Source organism: Vanessa tameamea, chromosome 19, assembly GCF_037043105.1.
Source record: "Vanessa tameamea isolate UH-Manoa-2023 chromosome 19, ilVanTame1 primary haplotype, whole genome shotgun sequence".
Classification (NCBI taxonomy): Eukaryota; Metazoa; Arthropoda; class Insecta; order Lepidoptera; family Nymphalidae; genus Vanessa; species Vanessa tameamea.
Genome location: NC_087327.1, coordinates 3,194,152 through 3,212,083, shown reverse-complemented (window position 1 = coordinate 3,212,083; position 17,932 = coordinate 3,194,152). Strand labels below are relative to the sequence as shown.

Here is a 17,932-nt window from a genome sequence, read left to right as displayed (position 1 = left end):
TTCGATGTCTGGTGAACTCCCTATCCAAAAAACATTTTGTCAGAACTGTATGTAAAATTCGAAACTTAATCTAGTACCAGCTTATAATAAAAGGTAAGACAACAATCTTTTTGGAGTACACTCATTACCTCATTCTGCTACAAATGCTGCTGCAGCACGTTCTTGGATTAATATTTCTTAGTAGTCAATACTCAAATGGAGAGGAAGTATTACCAGTTCCTTGTCTAAACCATTATATGCAAACAGTTCAAGATATAGTCTCGTCATTTATGCCATTACATACACCAAACTATATTTCTAAAGTAAGTAATATGGAAAATATTATTATATATATATATTATTACATATTACTTTTATTAATAGATATACAAATAAAAGTTATCTTTCACTTTGACCATGTTTCATTTTTAGCCTTAAGACCATATCAGAAAACGAGTAAATCTTTAACAATCCATTTTGCGTCCTGCTAGTTAATTTTAAAGCTTTTAGCATAAGAAATTTGATTCGACAATTTGAATATTTATAAACTAGGATAAAAATTATAAATGTAGGAAAGAGGATATTATCTTACATTTTTTTTTAACTCAACAACAGGTTTTCAAAGTTAATAAAATAATAATTAACAAGATATTTTTTTATTCGGGGTTAACAAAAATAAACAAATGAATTGATACTCTTAAAGTATAGAATATAAATCGAATCTTAATCTTTAATCGGTAGCAAACATTATCTTCGAACATTTCAAAACTTTAAAATGTTTTCAAATTGAAGACAACCAAAATAAATCAACAATCAAACATTTCGTAGATAAACGGATTTGAATATACAAATTCAATAGGTAATCTATAGTTCGGGTACATAACTAGCATTTGATCCAGTAAGCTAAGTAAAGAATGAATCTTTTGAACATCCATAGATTTCTGCATTTTTGTCCTGGACGGCGCCCAGTGTTTGTAGTAGGCATCATAAACCGTTTTTGATATTTTATTGCTCCTTTTAAATATATTCTTTACCATTTTCTGCAAATGAAAAATAACTTTTATAAAACGTTGTTGAGTTTGTGAAACCTATTATTTTCGAAAATAGAGATTTAATTGCTCTCTACAATTTGCATACTTTATTCTAAGTTGTTTTGTGCTCATCTAAGATTAATTCTTAACTGTATACCATTGTATTGGCTTTTATATATAAACTTTATTGCACACAAAGACACAAATCATCCAAGGACAGGATTAAAAGTGGCCACTTTGTTATAGTATACCACTATACACTTACAGGCAATAAGTACAAGATTTTTAAAACTAGCACTAATGTAATATATTAAATACAAACAGAACAATATTAAAAATACATACCTCATCACTGTGACCGTTTTTTTTCTTAAACTTTCCATGAACAAAATATTTATTGCTATAATATGATCTGCTTAACATTTCAAGAGGTATGTTTCCTAAAGTACACATTTGCATATACAAAATATCCCAGTTGCAATAACCAGGAAATAGTTTCTGACCTGTTGCCATTTCGTGTAATATCAAAGCAGTAGACCATACATCAATGCTGAATCCAGCAGAGTAACCTAATATCACTTCTGGTGTACGGTATGATATAGAACCTATATTTGGTGTCATTTCAGCCTCACATATATAATAGGAACTATCAAATCCACATAATTTAAGTTTTGTGTTAGAACTGTTAAGTAAAATGTGAGAAGGTTTAATATCTAAAAAAAATCAAAATGTGTGAGATTGTATAAGAATATTAATTACTAAATATAACTTAAATTAACAAATATTGTTGAAAGTATACATACCAGAATGTACTATTTCATTATTCCTGAGTAAAGTAACAGCTGCTACAAGCTGCCTAGCAAGATCTTGGACCATATTAATATGAAACGGTTTCCTCTCCATTGCTATTTCTAAATTGGTAGGAAAAAACTCCATCAAAAAGCACCAATAACCGTTAACGCAAAAAGTATTTTTTAAATACACACAGAATAAATTATCTGTTGGAATATCAGCTTGAATCTCCATTAACATTTTTCCTTTTTTAATGCCAAGGAAAAATTTATCTGATTTATTACTGAAAAACAAATTGAATACATACAATTGAAACAGTACCCAGTTTTAATGCATTTTTAATAATTAAATTATACAAACTTCAACATCTTAACTGCATACTTCTCACCACCAGAATCTTGGCATTTAAATATTCTAGAATATTTACCATGGTGTGTTACTGATTGCACCCAATACTTTGTATGTAAATAATAAGACATTTTTCTCCCTAACTCTTTACATAACTTGTCTGTTTTGCATTGAACAGTATTTATTGGCACTGTATTATGTTTATTGAATATTATCTGTTTTTGTGGTTCTTTTTTCTTTATAATATCATTAGGATTTAATACTTCCTTTTGAATTATATTAGTGTATTTCTTATCTTTCGCTATAACAATGTTATTGTTTAAGAGAGTAGGTATGTTTGAAACTGAACATTTATTATTTTTAATGTCATTAAACTCATTTTTACCCATATTGTTTCCCTCACAGTCAATATCTTTAGAGTTACTTTGAATTTCATGATTATTACTAATAATATTGTCTACCAAAACTTGATCAGATTGAGACTTTTGTACAAGAATTTCTGTTGTACCCATACCATCTTGGTTTCCATTAGCATTGTCAGAATTTAAAATATTAGTGGTATAGTTTTCCTCTACATTTTGATTGGTATTTAAAGTAATGTTTAGTACATTTTTTGTATCTGATCCACTGACAACACATTTCATCATTTCTTCATTATTTCCATTATTGTTATGATTGTTTATTACATTTGTTGATGATTCCTTACTTAAAACTATTACATTGTGCTCACTTGCTAGAAGTGAACTGTTAGGGTCATTTTCCTTTTCTTGCAATGTTCTATCATTACTATCACAATTATATAAGCAATCAATTATTTCATCAATATTAAAGTCGTCCAAAAAACTTAAGTCTACATGCTGAGGTGATTGACTTCGCTGTAGAAATTAATGTTATTAGGGTTGGATTTTATTGAAATTATATAATTTTTAATTTATTGAAGTATATAATACCATACTTATATATTTTATTAAATATTTTTTTAAAGTACTATTTATGCTTATGCTAAATATTGGTTTGAGTGTTTTTAAAAGTGCATTTATTACTATTTATTTTGTGAATATATGATTGCAGAGATTGCTGTAACTAATTAACGCTAACACTTGTTTACAAACAAACCAATGTCCTGGATCATTTTATAATATATATAAAATGATCCAGGTCATTGAAAATGTTGAAATCACTTAAGAATTTATTTCATACAAAAAAAAACAAATATCAGTAAAAAATAAAAATATATATATATATGTACTAAAAAAAAATATTTTTAAAACTTGACAATTTATTTTACATGATAAAGTAATTAAAAACATATTTACATTCACCAGAGGAACTTCCACCTTTGGTCTCTTAGGTGATGGTGGATAACATACAGCAGGCGGAACAATAATGGCGTTGGGAGTTTTATACTGAGTAAAATAATTTTTCTATAAAACAAACAGTTTTTCTATACTAAAATTTTATTAACAATATAGTTCATTATTTTATATTTTTTTAAGAATATCTGTTGTCCCATTATCAATTTTTTTTTATTAAGAGAAACTCTTTCTTACCTTAGACATTTCATTTCTGCAAAGAAAAATTAAATTATGAGACTATCTACATAATAGAAAATTATTTTTTAAATTTAAAAGGAATAAATATTTAAATATGAATGACCAGTGGACTGAGAATCTACTGGTGAAGAAATTCTAATTAAATGGCCGGCTTAGAATAAAAACCGGCTTAGCATAAAAGAAAACGAAATTTCTACAATATATTGATTTGATACTATTAAAATTAGTTTATTTATGTTTTGTTTTTATATAGGAATAATAATAAATAATTGTTTGCATTTCAAATAATAAAAAACAAAAACAATAAATACTCAATTCGTCAACACGCTTATAATAAATTAAAAATGCACAAACTTACAATAGGATATTTATTTAAAATTGTGTTTAAGTTTCACCGCGTAGTTTTTCTTATGAGATGATATTGTATACTATTTATGTGATAAAGTTACGTTTTCATTTAATTCGCAAAACTATACTATACGAATTAAACTGAATCATTACGAAAATAAAATTTCAAATATTTTTTCTGTTCCAATCATTAATTATTCACGCTGGTTGTTGTCAATTTTGACGTTTCTCGTTGTGATCAAGGTTGCTCACTAACAAAAAAATAAATAGGTACTTTTGGATTAGGTATTATGTAAACACATTGTGAAAACATCGAAATTTAAGATTAGTGATATCAATTATAATTGAAGAAAACCAATAAAAAAAGACAATTGAGTATAATAAGTAAAAACAAGATTCATTATTAGAATAAATATATTTTTCTTAAAATAATATAATATGCGAGACTTGACAGATATTAATGAAGTACATAGTACATAATATCTTACATATATCTTAGAAGAATAAAGCGGCGGCAGAGAAGGGGCGGCCGAGGAAGAATGATAGTATAAGAGAACTAATGTTTGCCGCCACAGCATACGTTTCATTCGTAGTTCTTACTTCCAACGCGCGCTAATTAAATGGATGAATCACATCAAAATGTAGCTTAACTAATATTAAAATAATAAAGACATAATAAATTTGTATTGATTTATCAGTAATACTTAGTTTAAATCTTTAGTGGCTACTAAAAATAGTTTTGTTTGATAATAGCCAAACAAATAATCAGAACTTTTAGAATATTTACTTATTGAAGTTTAATCGTAATTTGAAAACTTGCTATAATGAAAAAAGAATAATTATTTATTTTAAATTTTGACATTTGCTTTTATAAATTAAAACTTTTTTAATCATACATTCAAAAATTTTATATTTTAAAATACATAAGAAAAATTATCTTGACTAATTATATAAAATAATATTATTCTCAAATGGACTACATCACGAAACTATGTTGATATTATTTTTTTTTCCCCAAAACTATCAAACAGTTATATAATATTAATATACAAATTATTGTAAAGAATACTTGTTGAAATCTAGTATATTCAAATATAATATTTGGGACAGTTTCTAGAATTTTCTAAAACTAAAAGAAAATGTAGAATTATAAATGTATGTATTTAATAGATTAATAAGAAAATAAATTTTAACAATTATATTCTATAGATCACCATAAAGTTCCTGCTTTATGGAATTATTATTTACATTTACTGCAGAATAACATGGTTTATAATTGTATTCAAAGTTACTATTTTCTTGTTTTTTTAATACTTTATCATCTATTTTATGGTCACTTTGAACATGATTTTCATACAGGTTTTCTGTGTCTTTAAATTCAAGCATGAAGTTTTTATTATTATTAGTAATAAATGACTCATATTTTGACTCTTCTGGACTCATTGTAGGTGAATAAGCTTCATTTTTTAAATGATACACATCCAAATTTTCCTTACTGTCATCTGCTTCAAGTACTAAAGTATCCAGAGAGTTTATAGAAACATCAGAATTGTCACATCTATTTGAGACAGGAGAAGAAGGATGTTGTCGGGGGAACAAAGTCCAGTCATCATCTAAATCTTTCATTCTCTAATAAATAAAAAACAAATGAATATATAATTGCAAAATCAAAAAGGAAATGAAATATTTTTGAATGAAACATTTTATTATTATCGTTCAAATCTTGTTTTTGTTCAATATTACGCTTAAATAAATAAATTATTATTATTATTATAAAAATATATGTTTAAGAATTATCTGAAGTAAAATTTAACCATATAATTTTTGAATGATATAAATTATGCTAATGTAAGAAATAAAAACATACCTTTCTGGTTGACTTCATCAAAGTTTCAATTTCATCATCTGTATAAGAGCCTAAACTGCCAGAGCTAATGTTATCATATTCAAAACTATTGTTTAATTCATCACTTATTTCAATAGAGGATATTGATGACAAACTCATTCCTCTTTTCCGTTTTATTTGATGCTTCATGTCCTAAAACAATAATTTGAATTTTAATGAAAAATAATATATTGTCTACATAATATAAAACAAAAGTATATTGGTTGTCTTTGGGTTATTTTTTAATAAGGTTTATATACAAATAAAATCTATACTTACTTGTCTGGGCTCTCTGCGCTTTTGTTTATGTTGTTGCGGTATTCTTATATATTTGTTTTTTTTTGCACACATTCCTCTTAAGCAACGTGGAACAGTTCGATCTTTTAAATGTGCCTTACAAACAGGATATTTCTCTTTTAATTTATGTCTGTTTAGTGACTTTCGTATCTTAGCATTGTATTGAACTTTTATTGAAAGCTTTTCCTTTCTTCTTTCAACAGTTTTAGATAAAATTAAACTTTCTCTTTTATCTTTATATTTTAGAAGTATAACTTTCCTTTTATAACAAATATTTTTATTTGTTTTCCCCATTATGTACGATATATACAAAACAAACTAAGAATTTGTAAGTACCTAGAAAATTTTAAAACGTACCCTTACGTAGGGAAAATGTTTTGTTAATAGAATTTTTGATTATTTTGCACAGAACAAATCAACTTATAATGAAGTAACGAAATAAAACATTAGTTGTAATAAAAACACTTGTTAGAACAAAAAAAAATTAAACCAATACTTTTTTTTAAACGAAATGCTGAGGTTATTATTATACTTTGAAAAAAAAACGATAATAGTTATTTTAGTAAAAAATTGCACTATAATTTACAATAATCAAAATTCAAACAATTCTCATTGACATATTTAAACGTTTTATGACCTTGCATAAATAAACCACGTTTAGAAATTATAATTATCGTTAGTATGTTTTTTAATGTAAGTATATAAATAATATAAAATATAGTGCGATTAAATTAATAAAACAAATAATTTGATGTTATTTATATCCCTAAATGTAAATAAATGTACAAGACAGCTTGTATGTAGCATATGCAGCACTTTTTCAAAGGTATTTTTACAGGATGTAAATTACCTACATGCAATGTTTGCATTTCTGGTAGCTATACATTTATTATCAATGGCTTTGTTAAATATGTTATTATATTTAGAATGATTACCTATAATTGAGTTTTATAGTATTAAATAATAAGAATATAATTAAATAATATTTTAATACATTGACGGGTGATAAATAGAAATAGTAGAAACTATTATTTTAGAATTTACTCAAGCAATATTTGCTTTCGTTGAATATTTTGCGATTCGCAAGGATTTACTAGGTCTCCTGGCTACACCACGTGTACCTTCTTAAGAACATTAATTAATATGTTTACTACTATATGCGCTATTCTGTACTGAGATTTTCTGCACTAAGTTACGGTCAATTGACCACTACTCATTTCGTCGAATGCGAGCGACCGAGAGGAATTCAAAGCAGCAATTTATTTGTATTATTTATAAAATGCCTGTGCGCATGTAGCACACGGGCATTATTATTTTAATGCGCACTTTGTTTACATGATTTAATAATTATTTATTTATTTAACTAATTTAATTCGTATTTTCTTGTTAACAAATTATTTCATGAAATTTACAGGCATGGCAGACATCTCGCTTGCCGTTTCACTTACTCTTTACTATATTTACCTAAGAAGAAGCAGTACAACCGATATGCCAACATATATTAACTAATATACTTACTTAAAACAGATATATTGGTTTATATCTGTTTTAAGTATGTTAGATTTATTTTATTTGTTAAAAACTACTATTACTACAAAAATGCTGAATTTAATTCCTCGATACTGTAAAAATATTCTCTAAGAGAACGTTTCAGTCCTCTGTGGGCATAAATGTTCTCAACTAAGTATTAATTTTATTTCTATTTTCATCTAGTTACCTCAATCTGTTATGTTGATAATAATACAATTACGATTATGACCATTATTGAATCAAACAAAATTCACTATAATACTCTTAGAGACAAACAGAAAAAGATAAAACTATTGTGTCACATCTGCGCGATCATCTCGATTTAATCACTAAACTACCTTCGCCTGTCGTTTTCTTCCCCTTTCCGTCACTGTGACACAATTTTAATTTTGAACAGCTTGTCTAGTAGTGTACATATAATTCAATGCTTAAGAATAATTATTAATTAGATTGTCGCATACCTACAGTATATTACGCGCTGTATGTAAATTATTTAAATTGATGTTTATAAAACACGTTAGCCAATTACTTAAACATTTTATCATATAATCATAGATATTATTACTTCAAATCAAGTAGATTAACTAATAAATAAGTTTATTGTTACTAATAAAACCACAGCCTACAGTTTATACTTAGGTATGTACAATATTTATTGTTAAGACCACAAATGGTCCCAATAATGACAAACTTTATTTCACAGTTTAAAAAAAGAAGACTATACCTAAATAGACAAATACCTAAAAAAAAACCAAAACAGATTGTTATTATTGTTTCTAAGTAACGCCACGTGAAATGTTTGAAAATTAAGTCTTCAGATAGTATGTCGGGTTTTATTTTCATGTTTCGAATATACCTGGGCTATAATTACCTATATCCAATCGAAAAAGGAATAACGATTGACAAACCTTAGATTGACGTATTCCATGCGATTTTCTAATAGCCCAGCTACATTGCGCGCTGTTAGCAGCTGTTGATTAATATACTGTTATTTATAATACAACATTATTCCAATTAAATCCTTATGGATTTAAGTAAGTATACTTTAACTTTACTTCCAAAATACCGATAACAGCTTCGTAGACGTGGCTTTGGTGGTTGGAATAGACTATATAAATGGAATATGTATCACGCAACTTCCCTAAGATTGCGTGGGAGTAAATTATTAACCAACGGCGTCCTAAAATTCTACCTCGTAAAATGGATGATTCATTTGTACTGGAAGTTTATGGATTTACATCATTCGACCAACCCGTTGTAATATTTTGGTGTGTGTAAAAAAATATCGTTACCTACTAACATTTTTAAATCTCATTTATAATAGGATATTTGACTGGTTTTTAAAATCTATTTTATATTATTTAGTAAAGGTTAAGGAACGCAGTAAAAGTTGTGTTTTTATATTCTAGTACATATTTGCTGAAAAATATCAAATTAAATATTCAATATTTAAATAGCGCGCGAAAACGCTACTTCGACAATATGGCGCTGCAATAGGGTCGGTGACGTAATTAGCCTGTATTGTAATCTGTGGTACGTATAATCCACATACAGTAGGCAAACGAGGTTAACAAGCAAGTGACGTCATCATAAACCAATCAGGAGCATTTTTTGTCACGTGACAAACGTTTAAAAAAATGCATTTTTATTTATGGATTTTTAAATAAATTAATTATTATTTTCAATTTTCGTTAATAAATAACCATTTTTAAAGTCAATATATACTCATTACAAAAATTAACACTTTATTTTTCGCATTGATAAGTAGCCTATTATCGCTATAATCTATTCTAATAAACTAAATATATATATATATATATATTTATCAACATAATTAATAAAGATTCGATGTCTATAAGTTGATTCCCTTCCCATCGTATGATCGAATGTTGCGTTTTGGAAAGTGAAAGTAACACCACGTGTCTACCACGTCAAAGAAAACGTCCAAATTTAGTCGCTATGGACTAAGAGTACACGCGTGTGTTATTGTTTTAATTTAATTTTCTATATCTAATAATTTAAAACAAAATAATTAGTAGCATATGTTTTCACATAGTTATTTATTTAATTTATTATAAATAGTGATTAAATATGGTAAAGTATTAATTTTAATGAAAAAAATAATGATTTGAACACAAAAATGATTGTTTTAAATCTGATTTAGAAAATACTCCGGTTTTTTAGAAATGAGTAGACAGATCCCGAAAAGTAATCCGTAATTATTTTTTATACGTAGTGTATATAAATACATAAATTACATGGTGGTAGGGCTTTGTGCAAGCCCGTCTCGGTAGGTACCACCTACTCATCGGATATTCTACCGCCAAATAGCAGTACCTACTCAGTAGGACCTAGTGTTGTTGTGGAGTTTGGAGTGGAGAGCCACGCTGTTGTAACTGAATAGATTTATAAACATATGCACATACAACTATATATGTATATATAAATATATATGTATATGTATTATGCACTATAGAATGTTTAAACCTAATATATGTAATTATTTTTTATACAGCCAAAATCCGTTCAAACAACACAAACGAAACAAATCACACCCACTCTGACCAAAAATAACGAAGTTACCAAGTTGATCAGCGATATCGCCAAGCAGGGCAATGTTGTCCGATCGCTTAAAGCTGCGAAAACTGAAAAGGTGCTGATCGAGTTAGCTGTGAAGTTATTACTGGATCTTAAAGCCAAGTACAAAGCGGCTACAGGTCAGGTGTGTATCTCTTCTTTTTTTTTTTTATATTAAATAGGTTTGTGATTCTATGTTCAAGCGTCAGTCTTACATGCACTTTTATATTCATATTTTTCAAGATGGAAACGTAAAGCTGTCTCCGTTCGAAATGTAGTTTCTTTGGGAACCAAAAAGAAAAAGAACATTAAGTTGTCATTTACTAATTACGCGCCTTTATATCACTTTGTCGTATATATGTTATTGTAAAATTATAAATACCGTTAGATTATAATCTATTTCGCGAGATTTTGAACTGCTGAAATCTAATGGTATTTACAAATCTACGGTGATATGTATTTTTTATTTTATTTTTATTGTAATTTTTTTTTCAGTATAAATCAGCACATTCTCAACGTTTCTTAATATTTTTTTATTCTCAATGATTGGATTGGATAATATATAACAAATATTTTCTCTAAAAAGGATTGGACACCAGACGCAGCGTCTCCAACTACACCGTCAGCTGCACCTTCAGGTGATGAGTCTTCGTTAAACGAAGAAATAACCAAGCAAGGGGATCTGGTGCGTTCACTGAAATCTGCCAAGGCTGAAAAGGCCAAGATCGACGAAGCTGTAAAACTATTACTGGATTTGAAAGCCAAGTTCAAAGCGGTTACAGGCCAAGTTAGTATTTTTTATCAAGTTATTTTTTCTGAAATTGTTTTGTATTGGTTATCCTTAAGAACATCCAGGTTTTTATATTTATGACTAGCAGTTTGTAAGAAAATATACACCATATAAGTCTTGGTCTATCTATTGTACAGTGATGGTATTGTGTCCATATTATTTATGTATTTATACGTAGTATATAATAAAAAACAATTGGGTAATCCTACTTAAACGCATCGATAGAAAACTCACGAACAAAAATACGTTCTGAATTTTATACATGAGATTAGTGATAATTACCATTTTGTATTGTTTAATCGCCAAAGAAAAGTTATTGACAATTATAATTTGGCCGGTGATTTTTGTTTAAAATCCCTTTTCATTCGAAGGATTGGAAACCGGGTACAAACACAGCACCTCCTGCGGGTACGAGCGCAGCACCCGCTGCGGCGGCACCGCCCTCTCAAAACGCTGATTCGATCAACCAGGAGATTATCCAACAGGGTGACTTAGTGCGCTCACTGAAATCGAGCAAAGCTGAAAAAGCCAAGATTGATGAGGCTGTCAAAATATTGTTAAATTTGAAAGCTAGCTACAAGGCGGCCACGGGACAGGTATTCGTATAAACAAAAAAGTATATAAATAAACTAGCGACCCGCGCCGGCTTCGCACGGGTCCAATTTATTAATGCACTCAGAATGTAGTTTTTAACCAGTGATTTTGTTTTGAATAAGTAATATTATTAGTTCAAGGGATTACCCCTAACATTATTATTGATTAAACAAACAAATTATTCCTCTTTATAATATTCGTATAGAGTATAGATCTAAACTTGATTTTTAGTCTGAATTATAAAATAAAAAACAACAAATATACGTTTGAAATAAAAATAAAATTAGATTTTTAAATTATTTGGCCAACGTCAAAAGTAACGAAGTTTGGGATAATATAATTATGTTATTAAATAAAAGTATTCGGTCGAATACTGCTTACTAATTACAAAGTAAAAAATCCCAGGACTGGAAGCCCGGAGCAACACCTGCTTCGAAGTCTCCAACATCAGACGCTAGAGCAAAAGAATCAAATAAGGCGACTACAGCTCAGGTAACTTTGACATATATGATTATTTATGTTATTTAAGTGTTATTATTGTGACATATTTTCGAACGAATTAAGTACGACGGCAGAGTAGGTTCCAAAAAAAAATAAAAACAATTACTCAAATTAATTTATTAAAACAAATTTATTCTAAAATGTATAATAACAATTGGTCAATGTGAGAACTGTCACTTTAAAATGTCACTTTTTTAAAATACAAATTTTGCTTAATTTAAATTCACAAATAATTACCAAAACTTAGCATCATAAATATTATTGTTAATTTCACTGAACACATTTCATCACTTGAATGACGCCACTACACATAACTTAATCGGCAGATCCCTCGGCGCGTGGGAATGTAACACACGTTATGTTTTTATGAAGGATGATGAATGTCACACGTAATATTCATAACATCTTAGTTCCGCAACGTTGACGTAGCCCATTTACTACGAGGTGGCTCAATTATTCGACTGAGTACCTATATTAAATTATTTCAATTTTGTGTCTTTATTGAAACTTATACTTGAATTAATTAATATTTTATAATTATCTATGAGAGTCACGATTGTTGAGTAATTTATTGGACGAGATTTGTCCATGACGGTACCAATATTTTTATAATATAGAATTAAATTTTATCGTAATAACTTGATATTATTTCAAGTAATGTCCAATAAAACTTGGTGTTTATACTAAATGTTTCCTCTTGAAACACGTATTCGCTTACATAACTATTTAGGTAGTTTTTCTACAGCTGTGTAAATACTATTTAATCGATTGTCTTCCGATAGGCTTATTACTTATTCTGTACAGAGCACTTTAAAGTTCATAACTTTTTCAGACGAATATCTTCTTTTTTAACATATTTCAAACTGTTTAATTTTGTTTTTTTGATTAAATTTTATCGTGAAACACTTAGGTTGCTTTACGGAGCACCAGGATCGACAACCAATATCTGACAACTGCCTGATTATTATGGTACAGCTTAGGTTACTGATTGTCGACTCCGACCAACGGAATAAAATTTCATTGGTTATATTAAATTTAAATTATACAACTTTTTTAATTTATAGGATAAAAAACCGAAGAATCAAGCTTCGGTTTCACAAAACAGCGACGATTGCAAAATTGCAGTGGTCTTGGCTCAGATCGCAGCTCAAGGGGATAAAGTGAGGAAAATTAAAGCTGAGAAGGCCGACAAGGGAGTCATTGATGTTGAGGTAAGTAGACTGGATAATCTCAAAACTACATGAAGTACCAAATATGTTAGAAGATTATCGCGATTGTGACTACAATATTTATAGAATACACGTATCGAAATAGTGATTGAAAATAAATTCTATAAGTGTCCAATTACTCAGGTTTTTGGTACAGTAGCTTCTGTAAGCTAGCAAATTAAAACATTATAATTGATCACAGTTTATGTCGTTTTCAAACCGAACTTCATCATAGCCCGAAGACATATTGTTAGTGAAAGTGTGTTGATTTCATATTTTGTATTGTTTCAGGTGAAAAATCTTTTGAACCTGAAAGCTCAATATAAAGCCATCACCGGCACCGATTGGACACCCAAGACCGTCGCTCCGGCGCAGGATTCCAAAAACAAAGCGGTCGAGGTATTTTTATATAAGTTTTATTTTTATTTTTCTATGTTCTGAGATATGCCTTCCTGACATATGTTTTTTATTTGTCGTGTCTACTCATCTAGGAATACACTATAAAATAAACAGAATAAACTCGTTAACATACTGCGTTGTATGATTTGGAAAAAAAAAGTCATATTTAATTAGCTTGTCGTAAGCAATTTATTCAAAGACAATAAGGTGATCTCATAGACAATAACTATTTCTTAACAAATTAGACGTTTTCCTAAAAAAGCGTTCATTCTATTATTACAAATTCTAGCAATAAATATTTTCGCTGCGTTATTTTACTGTTAACTTTACAAATAAATAATTACTATCCAGAACGGCAATGCCGTCGCAATGGACGGTAAGGGCATCCCATATAACAAGTCAAGTGGCGAAGCAAGAGACCTCGTGAGAGGTCTCAAAGCCAAGAAACCGGACATGGTTTGTATTAAATATATGAACTTGGTCTCATACGGTTTCATTCGGCACGGTTGCATATCATAAGATGATAGTTCCGTATCTCTGGTCGGCCCTTTTGAAGTTATAATGTTATACGAAGAGCGCGCAATATCTTCTGTTTACTTCTTCTAAATTCTCTCTGTCCGAGTCGTATTTGCTATTCGGATACGTCGATTGTTGGAGTTAACTATTGACGAATCGGAGAGGTAACAGGTAGTCAACCTCTTATATTGTTGTACTTTTAATTCTGTTAAAATCGAAGAGCACTGTCAGGACTCTGAATATAGTACTTGTACAGAAATTGTCAATACTAAATACAGTACACTTTTAATAATAATTAATTGACCAGGCGACAGTAGAAGCCGAATCAAAGGCGAAGTTCCAAGCGGAGACCGGCGCCGCCTCTAGCGCGCCCGCGCCGCCCAAGGACAACAAGCAGAAGGAGAAAAAGGAGAAGCCGAAAGAAGTTAAGAAAGAGACCAAACCTAAGGCGCAGGTAAATTATTGAAAACTCTCTGCAATTTTTTTTTTACTAAATCGATGAATGTCATAATAAAGTCAGCCAATTTACCAAACATTCGTAAATAACGTCTTGATGGTAGGGCTTTGTGCAAGCCCGTCTGGGTAGGTACCACCCGCTCATCAGATATTCTGCCGCTAAGCAGCAATGCTTGGTATTATTGTGTTCCGGTTTGAAGGGTGAGTGAGCCAGTGTAACTACAGGCACACGGGAAATAACATCTTAGTTCCCAAGGTTGGTGGTGCGTTGGTGAAGGAAGGTATGGTAAATATTTCTAACAGCGCCAATGTCTATGGGTGGTGGTGACCACTTAGCGGCAAGTTTCCCATTTGCCGATCCGCATAAAACATAACAAAATATATATGATATACCTAATATTTATGCGTGAACCAATCTGTGTACTGGTACATAGATAAATCCGCATAGTAGTTGCTAAGATTAGTAGGTACGTACGTAAAAACAGACAAAAGCAGCGGATTTCCTTCGCAGCCCTACGCGTGCCGGCTCGCGATGTCACCGCCCAACTGTGACATCGATTCCATCGCGCACAAAGAAATTTGGCAACTCTTTTCTTTGTCGCGTCGCCAAAAAATGGAACTCTACCAGCACACGTGTTCCCCTCCTCTTATAACCTGGGTGCCTTCAAACGAGGCGTCAAGAGGCATCATGCGGGCTGGCATGGCGAGGGTGACTGGTGCAGCTCATTCTAGCTGACTGTACTAGTCGTCTTCGCGTTTGGACTCCACTTCCACTTGCCATCAGGTGGAGTGGAGTCATATGTCTGTCCGGACAATATAAAAAAAATAACTTAATTTATAATTGATATAATAAACATAACATAACATAATCAGCCTGTAAATTTCCCACTTCTGGGCTAAGGCCTCCTCTCCCGTTGAGGAGAAGGTATGGAGCATATTCCACCACGCTGCTCCAATGCGGGTTGGTGGAATTTATAATTGATGTAAATAATTAAATGTGTTTATAACACAGGTATCGAAGCCAGCTAAGGATGAGTCGTCGACCGGCCCCAAGAAGGTCACCCGTCTGGGGTTGGAGGCGAGCAAGGAGACAGACCTACCGGAGTGGTATTCACAAGTTATCACTAAATGTAAGAATCAAATATTACGTGGAATTATAATATTTATAGCTTGAATATGCAACCAACTGTCCGATTTCAGCTACGGTATGTTACAGTGCACGTGTATTCGCGCAAAGTCAGGGAACTCATTTCTCTTACTTTCGTAATCGTCCGCCAATCCAAAACAGTCGGAAAGAGGCGGCTTAACGTACTTTCTGAGGCACGGGATTGCAAACACTTTCAAACTCCGAAATATTAGTGAGGATTTCTCGTAAGAAAATAAAAAAAGTCTTTTATTTTACAAACATAAAAATAAAATAAAAGAAGGATATTTATTTTTATCCAATGTTTTTGATAAAGTCGTTCAATGAACATTCAGAAAATAATAATTGTTCCATAAATAAATCGGTCAATAAATGAAATGTCTATTATAAATATTATAGATAAGAAAATAGGGGTGCGTTAGTGTGTGTGAGTGACGCTCGTGCGTATACGATGTTTTAGTGTGTGAGATGACTAAGAGTAAAGACGGTAAAATACAGATTATATGATATTTGAAAAGTTTATTTAAAAAAAATAAACGTGGAGGGGATGTCTATGTGAGTGAATTGATCTATACTTTACATTTTGATCTTAATATGTGTTTGTTATTTTAACAGCGGAAATGATCGACTACTACGACATATCCGGTTGCTACATCCTGAGGCCGTGGTCGTACAGTATCTGGGACGTCATTAAAAATTTCCTCAGCGCTCACTTCAAGAAGTTGGGCGTTAAAGACGGATATTTCCCGATATTCGTATCAAAGGTTCGTAGATTTCACGTAAATGATCTCTCAAATACTGATTATTATATATTTTTATTACCAATATGAAATATAAAATGTATGCTTTCGATTGATTATGGTTATTTTGAAAAAAAACGATAATAAACAACGTCAACTATTACGAGTAAAAACTTAGAGAAACAAATAAAAAAGAAGTAGTAGAGGTTTAATCGAAAGGTACAGTCAATATTTCACACAAATATTATATTAATTTCAATTAAATGGACATAATTTACATGAAACGCTGAGTTAACAAAGAGCCACCACCCGGCCGCAGGCGGCGCTGGAGCGCGAGAAGGCACACATCGCGGACTTCGCGCCGGAGGTGGCGTGGGTGACGCACTCGGGCTCGTCCGAGCTGGCCGAGCACATCGCCGTGCGGCCCACCTCGGAGACCGTCATGTACCCCGCCTACGCGCGCTGGATACAGAGCCACCGCGACCTGCCCTACAAGCTCAACCAGTGGAACAACGTCGTGGTGCGCACCTGGCACACGCACCCTACACATTCTTTTTGTATTTCATTTACGAGGCTCCCACAAAAGATACACACTAAATACTTATTCTTAATATCAAGCTGTGTGCTCAATTATATTATAGGAGACCTCATCATACACTATTGAAAAATATATATTTAAACACTGTTACGAAACAAAGTAATGAAATAATACAAAATAGTAAAAAAGTTGATAAAAAATAGAAACTTAAATTCTCATACCTAGGAATACGCTTAAATAGCAATTATATAAATTGTATTACATTGATAGTATTAAAAATTCCACACCTGGGTGAAACCGCAGACGGAAACCCGTGTCATATAAAGTCCTCGGCGTGCGTAGTATTCATTTATCGAATGACATAACTATGAAAATATATCATACAGTAGTTAGTCTTAAATAAATATAATGATCGTAAACCTTTTATATTATAAAATAATTGTAAGTAAAACAATCTTCGTATCAGAGATGGGAATTCAAGCAGCCGCAGCCGTTCCTGCGCACGCGCGAGTTCCTGTGGCAGGAGGGACACACTGCCTTCAGAGACCAGACCGAAGCCGCAGAGGAAGTGTTGCAGATACTCGGTAAATACATTTATTGACCTTTTTTTAGCACAAGCTTCTTGCTACCGTTGATAGTTGCTACCTATGATTGATACGTTACTATAATATTATTTTAGAAATAAAACTACTCCATACCAAATATA

The 17,932-nt window shown here is 30.9% G+C and overlaps 2 protein-coding genes and 1 long non-coding RNA gene across 3 annotated transcripts in view; 1 reads left to right on the top strand and 2 right to left on the bottom strand.

Moving 5' to 3' along the window:
* The window catches only part of LOC113403934 (bifunctional glutamate/proline--tRNA ligase), a 114,636-nt gene that overhangs the window by 93,422 nt on the left and 3,282 nt on the right, over window positions 1-17,932 (top strand). The window contains exons 15-25 of the mRNA XM_064217961.1: window positions 10,279-10,485; window positions 10,927-11,127; window positions 11,502-11,726; window positions 12,130-12,216; window positions 13,290-13,436; window positions 13,725-13,832; window positions 14,656-14,802; window positions 15,817-15,934; window positions 16,564-16,712; window positions 17,008-17,208; window positions 17,693-17,810. Of these exons, the coding sequence (XP_064074031.1) occupies window positions 10,279-10,485; window positions 10,927-11,127; window positions 11,502-11,726; window positions 12,130-12,216; window positions 13,290-13,436; window positions 13,725-13,832; window positions 14,656-14,802; window positions 15,817-15,934; window positions 16,564-16,712; window positions 17,008-17,208; window positions 17,693-17,810 (1,708 nt within the window). The remainder of the gene's footprint in view (window positions 1-10,278; window positions 10,486-10,926; window positions 11,128-11,501; window positions 11,727-12,129; window positions 12,217-13,289; window positions 13,437-13,724; window positions 13,833-14,655; window positions 14,803-15,816; window positions 15,935-16,563; window positions 16,713-17,007; window positions 17,209-17,692; window positions 17,811-17,932) is intronic.
* Window positions 647-3,570, bottom strand: LOC113403922 (serine/threonine-protein kinase PRP4 homolog). The gene is made up of 5 exons (XM_026644586.2): window positions 3,467-3,570; window positions 2,163-3,025; window positions 1,814-2,085; window positions 1,356-1,723; window positions 647-1,019 (listed from the first exon to the last, which is right to left on the bottom strand). Exons 2-5 carry the CDS (start codon window positions 2,795-2,797, stop codon window positions 786-788), a joined length of 1,509 nt encoding a protein of 502 aa, XP_026500371.2. The 5' UTR covers window positions 2,798-3,025; window positions 3,467-3,570; the 3' UTR covers window positions 647-785.
* On the bottom strand, window positions 5,375-6,637 carry LOC135193843 (uncharacterized). The gene is made up of 3 exons (XR_010309466.1): window positions 6,216-6,637; window positions 5,919-6,089; window positions 5,375-5,680 (listed from the first exon to the last, which is right to left on the bottom strand). It is a non-coding gene; the product is annotated as an uncharacterized LOC135193843 (long non-coding RNA).

Coding starts and splice junctions, on each gene's coding strand:
- LOC113403922 (XM_026644586.2), bottom strand. CDS start 2,797: ATGATGAAATGTGTTGTCAGTGGATCAGATACAAAAAATGTACTAAAC. Junction 2,086..2,162: donor TATGCAGTTAAGATGTTGAA/GTTTGTATAATT, acceptor TTTGTTTTTCAG/TAATAAATCAGATAAATTTT. Junction 1,020..1,355: donor AAAACGGTCACAGTGATGAG/GTATGTATTTTT, acceptor TTTCATTTGCAG/AAAATGGTAAAGAATATATT.